The 19,039-nt window shown below is 35.9% G+C and overlaps 2 protein-coding genes across 41 annotated transcripts in view; one reads left to right on the top strand and one right to left on the bottom strand.

Annotated features, from left to right (window-relative positions):
- Nucleotides 1-16,210, bottom strand: part of TRIM42 (tripartite motif containing 42) — a 39,029-nt gene extending 22,819 nt beyond the window's left edge. For 2 of the 8 annotated variants that reach the window (XR_014885613.1, XM_085233259.1), the window contains exon 1: nt 15,817-16,210. Coding sequence is in view for 4 of the 8 variants with exons in the window: in XM_085233259.1 (XP_085089385.1) it covers nt 15,817-15,828 (12 nt within the window). In the remaining 4 variants the exon portion in view is untranslated. Of the gene's footprint in view, nt 1-9,894; nt 10,047-15,816 lie in introns of all 8 variants that reach the window. The other 6 variants (XR_014885615.1, XM_085233260.1, XR_014885616.1 and 3 more) reach the window with 5 other exon arrangements.
- LOC146543612 (uncharacterized) overlaps nt 1-19,039 on the top strand; it is a 234,386-nt gene that overhangs the window by 143,342 nt on the left and 72,005 nt on the right. For 2 of the 33 annotated variants that reach the window (XM_085233264.1, XM_085233266.1), the window contains exon 1: nt 10,627-10,735. The exons of the other annotated variants lie outside the window; for them this stretch is intronic. In XM_085233264.1, the coding sequence (XP_085089390.1) occupies nt 10,733-10,735 (3 nt within the window). In that variant the 5' untranslated portion in view covers nt 10,627-10,732. Of the gene's footprint in view, nt 1-10,626; nt 10,736-19,039 lie in introns of those variants that run through there. 33 annotated transcript variants of the gene reach the window in all.

The following is a 19,039-nucleotide window of genomic DNA, read 5'->3' as shown; positions in this document are numbered from 1 at the left end:
GATAAAACAAAAGAGCAAGTCTTCCATAACTATGAGTGTAAACATTTCATATTTGATTGAAACCTGAAGGAAGTGTTTGCTGCTTGTATGCCCCTGCAGAGAGAATGGGAAATAGGCCTGCCCACATGGACTGCAGAGGTGAAAATGCTTTTTGAGCAAAGCTGCTTGGTGTGTGTCTAGTCCTACACTTGAATTAATGCTTTCAGTCAAAACCGGAACTATTATGACACCGACTGTTAACTTCAATTGTATGTTCAGGTTTGCTGTTGCTTACCTTTTACATTTCTTGAGGACTCCACAGTTAAAACAGGTTTACCTCTTCTATGAGAATATAAAAAAACCATTTGTGCCATGGTATAAGTCTTATCTCTATGCGTTTTCTTAGGAAGACTCAGGATGTACAAGCCCAGTGGAAATCCTACTTCTTATAGGTGTAACAATGTTCCTTAAGTTCTTTATGTTTTGGATATTATTTTGTCTGGTATTTTGAAAATGCATAGCATTCTCTCTAAAAAAAAAAATGTCCTACCATATGTAACACAAAGGAGTTCTCTGTTTAAGGTTCTCACTGTGTCATCGGAAATGAGGGAGAGAGAATTCTGCCAAAATGCTTATGTTGCTATACAAATAATTTTTTTCCCTGAAGGATTTTTTATCATTCTATGAGGGTGTTAAGTGAAAAATGATGTGTCATTTAGTCATTGGGATTAGAGTTTGAGGTGATTATAATTGAATTAACTTAATTTGCTGTCTCATTGTTGGATAGAGAAGATACTGTATAATTGAAGCTGGTGTGCTCTGCATCTGCCACAATAGTTAATCTATAGATGGATTAACTTAACTGGACTTCTTAGTTCGGCGGCTGTTTCTTTTATCTTATATATGTAAGATTACAAAGAGAAAGATGATGTATGTCATGCTATAGCAGGATAGTTTAGAATCGAGAAATAAAAACTTCCATTTGCATCAAATCTGCTGCACATTATAGGGACTATTTTATCAAAGCAAAATGGTACACTAGGGCATAGTATTACTCACCAAGTTCATAAGTAGGGATCTAAAAGCTGAACTTCTATCACTTGGAAAATCATTTTGCTTGGAAGTATACATCAAAGAAGTGAGCATGTTTTTTGAAGTGATTTTTCCTATTTGATTTACATAAATGTAGTACTCTTTTAATTAAGAAAAGTCATAGAAATAATTGTCCTTTTTTTTTTTCCCAATTAATTTTTAAGAATTGACTAAGAGGCTTGTACAGTGAACTTTATATCTACAAGTGATTTACTTTTAGTAGGTGCTGCTTGTGGAAATACGTAATGAGTCATGTAAGCCTTAAGATGAGTTTAGTATTTTAGTTTTGATCATTTTTACAAATATATTTTTACACTTCCTATTCATTAAAATCATTTTGTCACCAGAACAGAATATCAAGTGGTGAGGAGAACTGAAGTTGAATCAAAGCATATCATTTCCTATTTATTTCATGTGAGAATGCTGATGTGCGTAAGAGCTGTGTGTCAGAAATATCAGTGAACTGTGATTTGATGAAAGTGGATCCACTCGACATTAACTGATCACACACAAAAAGGTTTTAATGAAATTACTCTGATCAGACCACAGCTCGGAAGAAAAATTTGGTAGGCAGCCTCTGTCTGCCTACAGACTATTCTACTTTGCCTGCTCCTTGTTTCTCTTAGTAGTAATTGTATAGCACAGTAAGGAGGAATTAGTAGGAGGACATTTTTTTTTAGTGTTTTTTTTTTTCCTTACCTTAGAACTAATAAATAATAGCAATAAATTCTAACAATGAAATGAATGAAAGAAAGTTGGTAACATTTTTTAACATTCTGTAATCTACATATAGCTGCAGCAAAGCCTGGAGGTGAAAATTAGTGTGTCTGCTTTTTAATCTGAACTTTGTCTTGCTTTTGACTTGCCTTTGGTTGCTGATCTTTCAGCAGGAGACTTACATACAGAAGAAAATATAACATTGACCTAACTGGGGCATATTCACAGTGAAAAGAAAGCACAGAGGTCAGCTTGTGGTGACAGCAAGGGGAAATGACAGGTTACGCAGAGATGTGCCTTTTATTCTTGAAAAAAATTGTGTCCCTTTAGCTCTTGCCTTGTATTCCTAACCCTCCTGCCCCATGATGCTCCCATCTTCCCTTACATGCAGCACAACAAGAAGGATTTTATTAACTGTAATGTATTTATGGAGTTGTGTGAACTGGAAAGCAAAACCGATCTTCTAATCTTTTTTCTTTTCTTGCAAATTGAAAACTTACAAGATTTAAATACAAGATTTATAAAAGAAGCTGAAAATGAAGATACCAAAAAATGTGTATGGTCAAATACAACCAAGAATCTCAGGCCATCAGAGTAGAAAATAAAAAATGTTTTGAATTTAGCAGTAACTTTCTAGTATTCTTGACACAGGAGTTCCATGAATTCTATAATTGCTTGGAGGAAGAGAGGAAAAAAAACCAACAGCAACAACAAAAAACAGAAATTAGAATGATTTGTGACAAATTATTTCATGGCTAGTTTGAAGTAAGATGCACAATCTTCACCTCAGAGATGCACTTCTAAAAAAGAATCGATCATACCTATTGATGGATTCTCCCATGCTTTCACTGTAACTTGACTTATAACAGCAAAGCATAGCTTGATTTCTTGCCTATGTTAAAAAGATCAATGTAAAGTCAGTATTACAAAGAGTTACTCATGGCTATACAATAGTTTCTGTCTGCTCAATTAAATATATTGTAGACAAACACAAATTTCAATTGTTGCAAAGTTTATGCACAAACTAGCTGGAAAGTGCTCTTATCTGTAGTACTGTTTAGTTACAGAATCTATCTGTGGCATTCTTAAATGATGAGATTTTGAAAATGCATTCCTGAGACTTCCTTAATATTGACAGTGTCATTTCAGATATCCTTAATAATGTTATTTTTTTTTACTAGTGTTGTTAGCTGATTTTCATCCTTCCCAGCCCTTCTGAAAATCCTTCTGAGGGTTTTCAAAATGATGCAAACCTGGGAAAAGGTCACAGTTTTTTTTCTTTCTCCTGGCTTTGTAGTCTAAAGACAAACTCTGTAAATGAAAAGGGTTTGCCTAAGGAAAATTAGAAGAGATACCAAGTTGCCTTTGTAAAGTTCTAGTTCAATGAAATGAAGATGAAAGCTTTCCGTTTCAAGGATTTATAATCATTTCTTTAAAGATAGTTACTGTGATTATGTGAGTATGCATCTATATAGTGAATCATTCTGTGGGGAAAAAAGATGGCTTAGAAACAGTAGTTGTAATAACTCACTAGAACAAAAATGAAAGAAAAATGTACAAAACATCTTTATTCTTTTTTATTCCTGTGGTATCTATGTTCAGTTGCAATTAAACAAGTTTATGGCTTTGTCGGGTTCAGTCATTTTGTTGAAGGAAGACAAACGTAGGGTAACAGCTGTTTAAAAAGGCATCTATCTAGTTATTTTGTATGACTAAGCTCCCATGGAAAACCCAACTAAGCTCCAACATAACTGAAAGCCAGAATGCACGCTCACTTAATCTTTCTGGATTTTGTTTGCCTCTTTTCTGTCCTTCTCTTTTTTTGTTGTCTATCCTGTCGCAGGTGAATCAGTGCTGGTTAGATGCCAGCCTGTCACCTCTCTGTGGGGAGGTAGTGGAGCTCTTTGTAGCCCCCATCATAGAGCTGGGTTTCTATGATTTCTATAGATTTTGATTTCTATTTATACTACACTAGCATGCCATTGCATTTAACCCTGAGTTTGACTAATTTTAAGTCCAGAATTTCCCAAAGTAGTGAGTCAGTGTGACATCTGTTTTCTTTGGTAATTTGGTTCAGAAGTGCGTTTTCCTCATACTCCCTATGTTAGTCCTAAGTGCTCATTACAGATGTGCATTGAGACCCTATAGTCTAAAGGCCCAGGTGCCAGGAAAGCTGGGGAGGTAGAGCCATATAGGCATTTCAGATTGTTAAGGGGATAATGTAAGGAGAATTTTCAGGTGAGAACAGAGGAGAGCCTGGATGAAAATAGGGCTGATTTTTTTTTTTTTTTTTTTTTGATCTGAAGAGAATATATAAGGAGGCTGAAAAGATGAAACTGATTTGGGAAGTAGGGTCTTGATAAAGTGATAAAAGATGCTTAGAAGAGAGAAATCCATTCAATATTTTTTTTTTTAATGTAAGAAAAATATGATTTAGAAGAGTAAGAAAAATATTTTTAAAAAATACTTAATTTGTTGATGGATACTAAATCACATACTAAAGATGTGCATAATTTGTGCTTCAGGGTAACTGAGACTTTGAGGCATGCAGAGTGAATATTTTTCAAAGCTGTATTTTTTGACTACTCTTGTCCAAAGCCTGAAGAATATTACTATAATTGCTATTCCTATTCTTCAACAGGATCAATATATATCTTCACTTGTTTAATCAATGATTGCGAGTTGAAAGTAAAGCATGATGCTGCAATTGAAGCAGGAGAAAGTTATTGCCATAGTATATGTTGTGTAGTTATATTTATGTATCAAAATCAATACGCTCTCCTGTAAGTGTGTGTTTTATGTATATAAATACATAATTTTTAGGAGTCTTGCAAAACTTGATACATTTCTATCACCTTCTGTATGGTAAAACAAAGCTAATACAAAAGTAACTTCTTTGTAATTCTATATTTTTTTTATAATTGCCTTTATTTCAATCATCTGAGTGAAACAACAAATTACTACAAAAGATGCATAATTTTGACTGATACAAACAGATGTCTAGGTATTTAGATATTGTAGAGGACCAACGGAAGGGCGAGATGTGACAGGTATCCTGCATGTCTATAGAAAATTGGAAGATCTCTGAAAGTAGACCCCACTTGTTTTATTTCATTTATATAATGATATATTAAAGATTCTTCCATTCATTCTCAAAATTGAGTAATTACACTTTCTGTTGCAAGTGTCAAAGGGAGTTCTTGGTTCTGCATTTTCAATTTAGTTGAAGTTAGGTGCTTTCCATGATTGTTGGCTCCCAAATCATGAGAGGAAGATACTTGTACAAAGAAGTTGTACAAACATGCAACTTGGGCCAGCTACAAGGAACTTTTAATTTGAGGAAGAAGTGAAGAAACGATTATTACTAAACAAAACTTAGAGGAAAGACTATGTTAAAGAGCTGTGTAACTTAGAACATTTTTTTAAGGGAGTACAGAATTTGCGGACTATCCTAAAAGTAGTTGTGCTGTTTTCATTCCTTATGTCAGAGGGAACTGGATCTGATCGCAATGTTTTATCTGTGCTACAAATATGTCTTTTGAAATAGTTGCGTTGGCTAAAATATAGACAACTTATCCTTTGCATTTTTATTCTTCAAAAAGGAAATTAAATCTTAATTTGATTTCCTTCCTAGAATGTAGAAAAAATAAAATCCTGATAAGACCATTCCTAGCTAAATATTTGCATAGGAATTCTAGCTATTAAACCTTCCAGACAAGATACTTGCAGGATTTTTTTTCTTCTAAATTCCATATTGTTTTGGACCATGTGCAGTGAACGTGAAGGACTGCACTGTTCCCTACCAGACTAAACTTCCTACAATGAAGACATTTTGGTCTAACTGCATTGAACTGTGGTGTAAAATCAACATTTTACTGTTGTGAAATATTGCTTAGCAATAAATGGTGATTACAGACAACAGCAGCATAGTAGAATATCATGTGTCACTCCTTTGTTTTTCAAGCTAAGCTACCTTGCATCGAGAGCTCAATTGCTCCCCAACTGTGTGTTTTTCTGCTTTATCCTTTGACCTCTACACTCTTTTCTTGCAGTTTAAAGCAAGGACATAATTTTAGAGGTGGACGAAGCACTGCTGTGCATGACAGAAGCTGAGCCTTTGGCAATCTAGAACAGTGATTGTGCAGAGACACAAGATAGTGATTTGTGTACTGTTATTACAGCAGGAGACAGGATAGGATTGCAGTAGCTAAAATGTTGCAGCAGCACTATAGAATCACCTATAGCAGCACTATAGCAGCACAGGTAGAATCACCTGCATGCACTGTAGTGAAACAGGAGCTTCCTACACAGAATCTGAAGTGAGACTGGGGAATGGAGGAGATAATGCATTTTCTTTGAGAGCCAGACAGAATTACTCTATTTTTCTCGCTTCATCTGCAACGTATTAACAGTAGTCTGGAATATAGTTACTGATACAGCAGAGATGTACATTTTAATTTCATTTTTACTTGTCTGTTCATCTCCCTTCTCAAACTGAAATACTTGTTAATTTAAGGAGTGGCACGCTGCTCTATTTTAAATCATCCATTGGAGCTTTGAGACATTAAATAAATTATTACTGTGTTCAGAAATATGCCAAGTTTCAATGCAGGTTGAGGAGAGGATGTATTTTTTAGCATTGAGTAGCTGGCAGTAGGATAAAAATTCATTTATATATGAGTAAAATCCTCTTAGTGACTGTAAGAACTCCTGGTCCTTTCTTAACTGTATCAATTGGGAGCATAGGAACTGCCGTATTGCGTCAAACCAGTCATTTGTCTACTGCAGCACCCTCTTGCCAGCAGTGACTAAATGATTTAAAAGGTGAGAGAAAACCTGTAAAGAGGCCAGAGTGAGAAATGGTGATTTTGAGAAAAGTATTTTTCTTCCTGATTTCTGTTTTGTTTTTGACACAATAGAAAAGGTTGAAAAAAGGCCCCAAAGCATTTGTTTGTGATGAGATTCTAAGTTCTCATTTGAAAATTCATAACATGTCAAAAAAAACCACCTTAAACTGCTTAAGTAAGAAAAAAAGAAAAAAAGTTGGTGTCCAGGTGCATTAAAATTAGTGTTCAATGCCATGTAAGAAGAAGCTATTCTTGTTTACCATAAGAGAATGTATGTATTGCTGCCTCTACCTCTTTCCATCTGGTGCACCCTTGCCAACCGACTTCTTCCACAGCTGGTAAATGTGGCTGCTTCGCTTTGAAGATACACTGAGATATTCTGCTTCTCACCCTTCAAAGGGGAATATCTCCAGGGACACTTGATAATTTGCCATTGTCTACAGCAAGTCTTGGGACTATATGTAGGCTTAAGAACTAAACGTTCAGTGCAGAGCTAGCTGAGTAGGTCAGAATTTTTCCATCAGCAGTGCTGAACTGCTGTCTCTTGGAAGTTGGTAGTAAGAAAATGTTTTTATGGTACCAAGCAAACTATTAATCGGAGATGATTAAAATCTCTTAATACAACCTCAATGACAAAAGTGGAACAGATAGCTCATTACTCATGGAAAAAGTCTCATCAGACTGATTTGTAGATGTGGAAGACAGGAACAAAAAGTGGCTATTAAATCCTTCCGGAAAGGAATAGGGTCTTTGTGGTACTGGTGACTATACTGGATATTGATTCAAATTGAACAGTAGTGCCTTATAGTGAATATCTTGCTTCACGTACTGACATTTATCTATCATTGTATTAAAATTGTTCTGCAGTTGGGGTGAGGTTAATACTCAACCAAGCCCCTTCCTTTCCAAGTTAATATTCTTGGAAGTTGGATTGAGAACTATTTCTGTTTTACAATCCACTACACCTTCACCAAGCTTTTTCTAGTGAATACAAAAGTGGAGCTCCAACAGCACTGAGGCAGACTGCCTCTGTCCAGTCTACTTTTTGGTCATCCCTCAAATGATGTTCTTTGGTCACCTGGAAAATTTTAAATGAAAGCTATTTTTTTAGAATGTTTTTTTCCCCTAGGCGCTAACTGTTTTTAGGTGGCATCTCAGTTTCCCATACATCTACTGTTGTGTTTTATTGTCCTTTGTAAACCAGTCTCTGTATTTCACATTTTCTTGTCTTCATTGTTGTCAGTGAAACACAGTGGACTTTTTATGTATGACTTGAGCAGTGGAGAGGCTGGTTGACTAGATTGCCGGGTAAACGCAAGAGAAGAGGGACATGACTAAAAGAAGAGATTACATGTTCAAAACAACAAGCACCTGCAAAAAAAAAAAAAAAAAAAAAAAGCCCAACCCCTCACAAAATAAACAAGCAAACAAAAAAACCAGAACAGAATATATTTTGGCTAAAGCACTATAATACAGAAAAATACAGTATCAGTAATGACTTGCATTCCAGCAGTATCTTTCATATCTTTCATCTGGAGTTGTTTAGAAACATTACAGAGATCTCATCATTCATCCCTCTAAAGCAGTCACCCTTCAGGTGAAGGTGAGGAAAAAACAGATTAGAAAGATATTGAGAAGAAGGATAGCTAAAATCTAGGAAAAGAGAGGCAGAACAGGCTAACCCAGTTTTCAAGAAAGTTTTACAAATCGTGCTACTCAAAATCAAGTCATGGCTCTGCACTGAAAATGTGGATATTACTTGATAATATATATTGTGCCCAGACATCACCTTGGGACAAACATACTGTAGTTGCAGCTGTGTTTATGCTGGAAGACCTAGTTTACTCTCAGCTGTATTTTGGGGCTGGTACTGTCACTTGCAGGCATCATATCCTGATCATACCCCAGTTTTCTCCAGGGAAAGGCTGTGAAGGAACTCTGATCTCTAGCCCCTTTTTTGGACTGAGAGTATAATACACCACAAAGGAAATTCATGGGTCACTTCAAATTAAAATATTTCAGATATAGTTGAGAATATAAAACGTTCTTTACTCTCTTTTAAAACAGGAAAAACTGTGAAGGCAGAACCATATTCTACCAATTGTATCCAACTTGACAAAAAAATCCGACAGACTTGTGAGTTGAGAGTTAAAGGTGGTTCTTCATATTGCAGGTTCAGGGTCTTTCAGGTTTACTCACAGACTGAAATTGCAGTTGTAATACTCAGTGAGGAAATTGCAGATATAGGCAGTCCTATTTTGAAAATAAAATGTGTTTATCTCATTGCAATTCCTAAACACGGGCAGTAGGACTCTTGTTTATATATTTCACATTCCTAAAGAATGTAAATTTATTTTGCAGTCAGAAAGTGAAAGCTGTCTTAGCCTGTATAAAGGAGAGACTGCTATAGGTCAAGGAATGGGATTTCATTGTGTGTCACTGAGTTCAATAATTTAATTAGGAGCACTGGCAATTTAATACACATTCAACTGGTTAATGTTGTATGCAGCTGTACTCTGCCACATGGTGGCATAAGATGGGACAAACATTTAAGCTTCAGCTGTACTGATTTTTGTATTCATCGCATGCTGGGTGTGTGTGGGTTGCTGGAGAAAATTCTATCCGAGCTGCTGCATAGCTGTGTCTGAATGCTGACTGATTACACCTGCCACATTTCATTTTTAGACAGGTTGATATTAACCTTCTCTACTATAAAGTGTCATTCTCTTTCATGGTGCCTTAGACAGAGTTCCTGAGAGGATTCCTCATGTTACTGCCTTAAAAAAAAAAAAAAAAAAAAAGTAGAAGGGCATACACTTTATAACAAAGTGATGCCAAAGGATTTGAATCTTCTCCACATCTCCTTGCACTTTTATCCTGCCATCATTCTTTCATCATCAAGATATTCTGTCTGGTGTGTAATTCAATTTTAAGTAGAAGCTACAAAGTTGTCATATGTCCCTATCTCTGCTAGTAGATGAAATAAAGATCCATGCACAGCCAGGAGATATGTGCTTGTATTCTGCATCTGAGAAAATCAAAGTAACCAATGCTATGGCAGGAGTCAGGTGAATGGGGCTGGAATCTTTTCAGCGGTGTGCAGCAATAGAATAAGGGGCAACAGACAAGAACTGACACAGGTGGGGGAAGTTCCATACAAACACGAGAAAGAGCTTCTTTACTGTGAGAGTGACAGAGCACTGCAACAGGCTGCCCAGACAGGTTGTGGTCTGCTTCTCTGGAGATATTTAAAACCCACCTGGATGTTTTCCTCTGTGACCTGCTGTAGGGAACCTGATTTTGTAGAGGAGTTGGACTAGCTGATCTCCAGAAGCCCCTTTCAACTGCTGTGAATCTGTGATTTGTAGTCTCCCTTCTTCTTTCTGTTTGTATAACTTGAAACTTGTCTTCCTGGCATATTATGGATGAGAAGAGAGGAAAAAACTTTCACTTTGCCTTCTGATTTTGAGAATTATGCTATTATGTCCGTGCTTTTATTTTGATAATTGATATTCTACATCATCTGAGCTGACACTGTTTCTTTGTAGTGTTATAGGTCTTTCTCACCTGTGTGGTTAAGTGCTTAACTTAGAATTTCTATGATAAGCCATAGCATTTTATTTATATTTAGTTGTTAAAAAAAGAAGAAACCTACCGAAGAAAAGCAACAAACAAAAGAAACCAACCTCAAATGTGAAACTCAATTCATAAGCACCTGAAAGAAGTAATATGTATGATAAGTCTGATGAAAGATGTGGGTTCCTAGGTAGGAACTACAGTAAGGGAAAGGAACTGAAGCTGTTATTCCTTAGTTGTGCTGCTCTTCTGATGCTTCTGTATAACAGCAAGAATCTTGTTTTTCCCATGACATGTGCCAAATCTCTCAGTCAGTTATTTATCTTCTGGTTATTTTTGTCAGTGACAAAATGCCAACCTATTCCAATTGAGAAACCAGTCTGCTATTTTTCTTTTACACAAATGTAAACGTTTTTTTCTATTATATGGGAGTTCTTAAAAGCGCCCATTACTTTAAATGTAAACCCTCTCTATGAAGCAGCAAATATAGCTTTAGCGTTTATGCAGCAGTTCTGCACGAAATGGTGAGTAATTCGTTACCATCATTAGTTCTCCAATCATTGTAACCTTGATTCTTTCTCCTCTTTAAGTATATGTGTTCTCAGGTATATATCTGTGTGTTCCTTTCAACAGTAAAGCTTGATCTTTGTTCTTTTCTTACAAACAATTCAGTTCATTGAAATGCGCATGGAAGACATTTGTAATGAGGTCAAGAATGTGAAGTTCCCAGATGTCAGTGCTGCTATGGTGGGAAAAGAAATAATCTCTCTCTCTCTGTCTACTACTTTTGCTGTGAACAAACAAAAAGTTATGTTTCTATAGGAAGCAAGTTTTTATTATTTGAAAGCAGACCAACTGTATCTAAAAGAGCTCTGTTACTTTTAAGCAAATCTGCTTACTGTGACAGACAACAAACACCTGTAGTAAATATTTAGGGGATGTGGTTTATAACAAACTCAGGGTAGGCGATCTAGCTGTGGCATCAGTCTCCTATATCTTAGCTTGGAAATGAATAAGGTTAATTTATCTGTTAGATATTTAAAACCAGCAGCCTGCTGGACTTCTGTATAGCTTGTGACCTTGGAATGGTATTGGTATGTTTCAAGACAGATATCAAAATTAGTTATTTAATGATAAAGGATGGATCAGAGGTAGTAATTGGCATCAAGTTATCAGCCTTGTCAATGGGTGTAATTTGTTAAAGGCAAATACTTAATCTTTACCAGGGTGGAATGAAAGAGCATAATAAGGAAAATCTAAAAGGATTTTTTCTTGTGTACTTCAGCATGTCAGTGGCATAATGTTGTCTTAAAGTGCTGCAAAAAACTTGGTTTAAAAAAAGAAAATTAGAGGGGAAAGGGTTGTTAGTTTGTTTATTTTGACGTTATAGTCCTCAGTCCACTTACTCTGGGAATAAGAGTTGAGAAGAACCTGATAATGTCATTTATGGAGAGCACCTCCTAAGTGACATTCAAATCTGCCTGACACACAAGAATCAACAAATTGCTCTGGGTCAATACATCAAATCACACGTGAAGAGTAATTTCTTTCAATTCCTGAAAATTAAGCTGCTTTGTTACAGAATTTTTAGAAAACTGCAAAATGATTTCCACCAAGGATTTGCTTCTCTAGCACATGAAGTCTTAGTTATGCCTTTGCTGGCATGATGTCAGTTGTATGTCCCAGCAGAGATCAGTTAACTCCTCATGGAAAGCTGATGTAATGATTTCTTTAAAAACTTGATATGGGACAGAGATGGAAAGCTCGTATTTGGAAAAGACCTTAAAGATCATCAAGTCCAACCACAAGTTGACTGCTTATCTGCAGAACTATATGGGGGATCAGTATTTTGGAACACAAGTAATTCAATTTGAAGTTGCACCACGTTTTACAAGACCTGATGCTTATCATAGGGGAAAATTATTCATGTGGTTTTAATCAAATCAGGATCAAAACATTGGATTTATAAATGAAAATAATCAGCCATCAGTGAACCATATATGCAGGATCAGCAATAAAGCAGCACAGTACTAGATCCTTACATAATGTCCGTAAACACAGATTCCTCAACATCATTCTATATCTAATCTAAGCAATTTGCAGAGGTGGAGTGCCAGCAGAGCAACTTGTGATGGTGCTAGACCAAGATTTGATGGTGCTATCTTCCTCTTTCTCTCTTCCTACTGCTAAAGATTTTTTTTTGTAGTTTTTTACAAGCTGACTCCTCGTTTGTTTCAAAAGTGTCTCCGTTGCTGTTTAATGTGGCTGACAGCTGTCTTTCTCAATATTGTCAGTTTTAGGGTAGATGACCTCAGACTGCTTGGCTCTGTATGCTCACACTCTTGTTTTACCAGGTGTTTTGCCAAAAAGGAGATTCGGTTTTTTTTTTTTTTTTTTCTTCAGTATATTGTCAGGCTGAATGATATCAGCCCTAGATTCAGAATTTGTATCTACTTTCTGGCTCCAGTATAGAAAAGATCCCTAGAGCAGGGCAAACTTATTTATTCTTATCTAGTTATGTGTTTATCAGAAGCCTTGTTGTTTTTTTTTTTTTTAACATAAATACATTTTCACTACCTCATCTAGTTTATTCAGTGTCGAAGTGAAGTATTACATGTTTTACTCTCTTTTTGATATGAGCCTTAAAAATTATAAATGATTCTATTTCCTGGATCTATATTATTGAGGAGTAACAAAACTCAGACTCATCGCTCTCCTGTAAATGTTCTCAGGGATGTGGACATGAATGATGAATTTTGGTTGATGAACTATAAAATTTCCGAAAACTAGGGACTGGAGATTTATAATCTTGTCTTCTGCATATTTTCTAATTCACTTTTGCCAGTAATTCCCCACTACAGTAGTCTTACTTCTTTCCTTGTTTTTAAAAGCATTTTAATTTAATCCTTTTCCTCATGTGATCAGATTAGGAGAAGCGTGTGTGTTCGCAGTGTAGAAAATGTAATGTTCAAGTTCAAGATCTAATTAATTGTTAAATACCTGCAATATATGTCCTTTTCTTTAAATCCGTACTCTCTCTGAAGTTTACCTGTGTTTGTAATAAATTCTGATCAGTTATTGTGTATTTAGTAAAAGAGAATATTTGGAGATTTTTCTGACTCAGATATTATATGTTCCTTGAGATCAGAGGAAAGTGGGATGTTTTTAGCCTAAACACACAAGCCCAAATTTTCATATTTGATTGTCGATTTCACCTACTTAACTATCCAATAAAAATGTGATTTGCTAGGAGTAACGGGCAGTTACACTGTAAAAATCAGTAAAATCAAACTGTCACCATACTCAGTTTCTGAAGTTGGGTATAAACAAAATGAAACAGAAATTAAATATTAAGAATTCTCTCTGGCCTAACTTTTTCAAAAGTGGCATGTAGTGCCACTCATGATGTTTTTCCTGTCTAAGCTGCAGCCTGTGTTTTGAAATGCCAATATGGTAAAGAGATTTTCCATTTCTCTTAAATATGATAGGCAGTTATGGATCTGGATTTTCGATATTGTGCACAATTAAAGATTGCAAATATGCCTCTGCAGTTGTGGGCAATTTGTAGCTGCAGTTAACACAACTATGCATAACATGAAAATCATGCTTTGATTCCCATGCACGTATAAATCACCATCTGTACCCCAAATCACTAAAAATTTGTGCAGTTCTTTTTTTCAATTAGGCAAATGCAAGTTTTGTTTCCTGTGTAACAGCCAACCAGACAGATTGTAACTCGAACTCCACTGCTGTCTCCATCTTCTTTAGCTAGAACGCAGATTTTACAGAAACTTGTATGAAAACGTTTGCAATGTTTCCCTGGCTATTCTATGTATGCTATACCATCATGTTGATGTAATACTTTCTAAACATTTTTTCCTAGTATATAAGTAAAACACAACTCCTTTGATTCTGAAAACTACCAGACTGAAGTGAAGTTCTAGTGATTTATTCACTTGATTTGTTTTTCTTCTGTTCTCTTTTTTTTCCCTCCCCTCTGTTTCTCTTGTCTTCTTTTTATAATTCGAGCACTTGGATGAAAACTGTTCGAAATACTTAATTTTTTTTTCGGTTTGCAAATAGCTTTTTATTTTTCTCCTACTTTGGTAGGAGAGGGCCATGTACAGATCTAAAATCCCCAGGACAGCAGATTCAGAGGAAGTTAGACTTTAAAAGCTATAGCTATACTTGCAAGAATTGTTCATAGAATCCTGGAATACCTGAGTTGCATGGGACTCACAAAGATCCCTGAGTCCAACTCCTGGCTCCACCCAGGACCACCCAAATCCTATTTATGAGAGTGGTGTCCAAACACTCCTTGAACTCCAGCAGCTTGGAGCTGTGCCATGCCCACTACCCTCTGGTACAGAACCTTTTCCTGGCACACAGTGTGACAGGTGAAACTAAGTTTGGATGTATACTGAGTGAGAGAGTTTTAAATCATACAGTTTCTTTCTGTCTGACTCTGGGGTGACTCTGTGGCAGGAAAGCATGATCACTGAACTGAACATATAATTAAGAGTATAATAAATGACTACATTCCTTGAGTCTCCTGGTTGCAAAGAAAGTAGCTGTTGAATGATAGAATCATAGAGTTGCTCAGGTTGGAAAAGGCCTTAAAGATCATTATTGTTAAGCAGTTATGGGAAATCTATCTGCAAAAGGTCACAAAGTGAGAGATGCTCTGATTTCATTTATAGTAGGGAGTGATGTCTTATGCAGTTTACAGTTTTAGCAGGTTATGTAGAAACCTCTTCAAAGATTTGGGTTCTGACTGCACAAGCTGCTGTGCATGCTTGCAACAGAAATGGTTCGTTACCTCTTGGACTACACAATATAAACAAATGAGATTGCAGTCTAGCAGGATGAACTGGGACTTTTTGCATCCTACAGTGTTAGTGATAGTGTAGCACAGAGATTTTGGTTGCTGGTTCTGTTCCCATCTTCTTAGATCAATAGTGTCACCATCACCAGTTGTTTCTGCCTTAGTAGCTGGCTGGCTTTCTGATAGTATAACTGAAATGGAATGCTTGCTGATTTTGCAGTAACTATTGTTTATCTAGATAAGGTAGTTGCTTTTAGCTTAAATCCTTCTAATAATAGATGAGCAATGATATATAAATTTCCTGCTAGAGCATTTGAGAGATACAGTGCTGAAACCTGACCTCAATCCTATTTGTGTAAACCTGTAGAAGTTTACCACTGATATAAGACAGTAATTATGAATTATGGAAAGTCAAAAGGGGAAATATTTTTTCCAAGTTCTGAGAGATGTTTGACTTTTTATTCTTGCACAGAAGTGCACCTTGAAGGAGTTACTGTCTGTTTCTTACTGCTAGAAGTGAAAATGCAGGCAGAAATATGGTTCATAAGGACACCAATTATTAAAGTAAAAACTTAAAAGACTCAAAGCTATTGATGGTTCTTCTTCACGAGTATAAACAAATTTCTGTAAAATGAATGCCTTTCGTTTAAATTGCTGTTTATCATTGTCTAGAAAAACCATTTTCATTATCAAATTCCAGCAGACTGTAGTGTTGGCTCATCATTATGTCTCCTGGGTATCTTTTGGCCGTGTGATCAAACAAGATATTTTCCAACTTACCTCCTTTTTCATCCCATGAGGTTTCAGTTATCAAAGTTGTATTCTAGGTTGAGGTTGAGGGCAGAAGGGTTTCAGCAGATGCAGAGTAAAACAGCTCACCTTCACTTTGCCTTCAAGGATAAGGTATTAACTTGGACCTAATCGCTAAAGAAGCAGTGTTCTCACTGTCTCCTATCACTCTGTTTTGTGTACTGTTTTTGAACAGCATATCTCTCAGCTGAGCAGATAGAAAGTTTGAAAAAAATGTGAGACTGAGTTCACTATCTGCATAGACCCTGATGAAAATTTACCTTATAGTAATCTTACTCATCATATGTTCTTTTTCAATTATATTTGCTTTCTAAGATTTTATACAGATGCCATTGCTGTCCTCATTCATTAAGAAGCGTACACACAAAAAAAAAAACACTGGAAAAGTTTCATAGGGAATAAAAATGTCACAAAAATGTTGACCTGCTTTTGCATTGTATCTATATGCATTCCAATTTGCAACACAAGCAGAAAAGTGGAAATGAAAGAAAGTTGAATTCAACTAAGTTTTCAGATCAGCAAAATCACATGTGCTCAAGGAAATCTATGCTTGATAGTAATGTCAAAATTTGTGTGCTGATGAGGCTGCAGTAGGAAGTTCTTATCCATGCTGCTGTGAACAATTTGTAGTTTAAACCACACTATATGCTCTTGAAATATGGATTGAACTAATTGGGTATTTAGTTTCTGTATAATGACTTATTGTGACTATCTGGAAGAGATTTTCTTGTCCTTTTCATAAAATACAGTCATAAGAATAACGTATGATAAATTATGTGGAACATTTTGACAATAAACCTCTTCATAGAGCACTCAGTCAGCGCACAACGCAAGTAGCAGAGGACCACCTATGTAATATTTGCTAGACATAATAGATTTGTAAGGCTTAAATTCAAAGAAAAGAGGAGATAACTTTCTTCATAGTGCGGTTAGATATACTTCGTCTTAGAAGACCTTTTTATCAGACATATCCTATTCTTGTTTTCTGTGAAGATAGTTTGCTTTTGTCTATGGTGTAATTGGTTTGTTGCTTTGTTGTAGGGGATAACTTGTACATTGTTGAAAGAAGAAAAAAAATCTGTCAAGATTGCTCTTTGGCTTTAATTACAAAATGGCATCTTCAGGAGAGAAGTGTCGAAGAGCTCAAATTGTTGCTCAATTTTATTGCATTTTGTACAAGCAATTACTATTTGAACATGTTCTTTAGCAAACTACTTTGGAAAGCAGGGGAAGAAAGTATACTTTACTTCATAGTATCCTGCTGATATTATTTTAGAATCCAGCAAATAAATGAATTAAAGCTGTTTCTTTATTTGGAGTATTTCTGTCAGAGTTTTGATGAATACAAGCTCTCCAACTGAATTAAAGTAATTCATTTGCTGGTGTACCTACATGATGAATCCTGAGGAGTCACTAGTCTATCATGAGGCCTTCAAGGGCTAACTCTTTTTTTTGTATCTCTAAAGTAGCAGGAAGACCTGACGCCAGAGATGGCTGAGCTCTGTGTTCACTTTCAGAATTACTGTGTATTTTGTTTGCCTAAATGAATGTAGGAAATAGTCTGTTTGCCTGAGTGGAACTACTCATTATGCTACTTTCAAATGTGTCTCTATGAGTGACTTTGAGAGAAACCAACTGGGTTACATTCAGAATATTATTCATTTCAGGATTTCTTAGATGAGATACGGTAAAACAGAAATGCTGTAACTGAACAAATGGAAAAACAGATGTTCAGTTTAGTAAATGTTTTTATATTCATATCCTCGTGAATCTTGCATGTGTGCATAGCTTCCTGCTAACTTTCATGAAAACATGCATGTGTGGAGCTGGGTAACGTGCTTGCTATGATTGTGTTGCTTTTCTTGTTGAAGTATCCTACCTCTGATACTGTCTCTTCCTTGTTGTCATCTGCTCCTCAGATTCTCAGTAAAATGAAACTTGTTTCATGGAGCCTTGATGTTATTGCATAGGCATTTTCTACAAAAGCCCAGAAAGTTTAGCTTGATTGCCATCAACTATCCCTGGTGTGAAATATATCCTGTAGTTAGAAGGCAGCCCTCAGAGATGTGAGGAATTTTATTACAGTTATGAAGGTACTAGGATGGTGTGCTCTTACTATTCAAACAAAACTAAAATATATCTATAAATCTTATTAACTGTAATAAATGTTATATGATGTAAATTGCAGAAGACACCTGCAGATATCCTGGAAATACAGCAGATCCTTAATTGTGTGAGAACTTGCCTCAATCAATACCAAACAAAATATTTGCACGCGCCCTTGGGAATCAGAACTGCCAGATTTTATGCAGACCCAATTAAAATACTATCACACAACAGATGCTCAAGCTCGAAAAAACAAAGTTTCTTTCAGTACTGGTTTAATAGAGTCTTCATCCTTTGGTGCTGACTTACTCATGAATAATGAATATTTTATTTTATTTAGATAATGTGGTGCAGAAGAAACATTGTTTATCCTACTGTTGATGCAGATTGCAAGGTGCTACTTTACATACTGTACAAAGTTAAATGATAATCTGAATTCCCAAGGCCTTTTGGCATCTACAAGAATGAATGGGAAAGCTAATGGAAGGAGAGCTTTTTAGATATGTCTGCTTCCAATCTTTGGGGTTAGCAGCAGATTTGCTATCACATAAGTGTACTCAACACTTTCTCATCTAGAATACAAATATAATTGTAGAGAGAATATTTCCCTCTATTTTCTCCTTGGCTGTGAAGAAAATAGTGCCTACTACCTTCTGTCTTTCTTAAGGTATATGCATATGGTCTTTGTCTACATGCTTTGCAGCTAGAAGTAGCTTGTCAAAATGGATCTTAGAAGTAAGCTTTTCTCATTTCCTCATCAGCTTTTCCATAAAAATATTAGTGAAGTTATGTATGTTGTTATCAAACAACGTATGAACTTGGGAAAACAAAGCAAGGTGACTCTGAAACTTCTTCAACTTTACCAAATTAGAACTATTGCATATGTAGTGTAAGTCTTTACTGCAGCAGCACAGATAAGCCATTTGTTTCTCTACAGTTTAGCAGTGTCTTTATCAACATTTTTAACTGTACAGATGTGAGGACAAGAATTCTTGTGTGTGACAGCAGTTATGTTTAAAGCCCTGCAGTATACAGACTGTGTTTGCCAATACTTGCTGAAATTCTGCTCTGTATCTCCATTGACAGC

Source organism: Meleagris gallopavo, chromosome 11 (assembly GCF_905368555.1).
Source record: "Meleagris gallopavo chromosome 11, MGAL_WU_HG_1.1, whole genome shotgun sequence".
Lineage (NCBI taxonomy): Eukaryota > Metazoa > Chordata > Aves > Galliformes > Phasianidae > Meleagris > Meleagris gallopavo.
The sequence above is the reverse complement of the archived record's forward strand: the minus strand, read 5'-3'. Positions and strand labels throughout refer to the sequence as shown.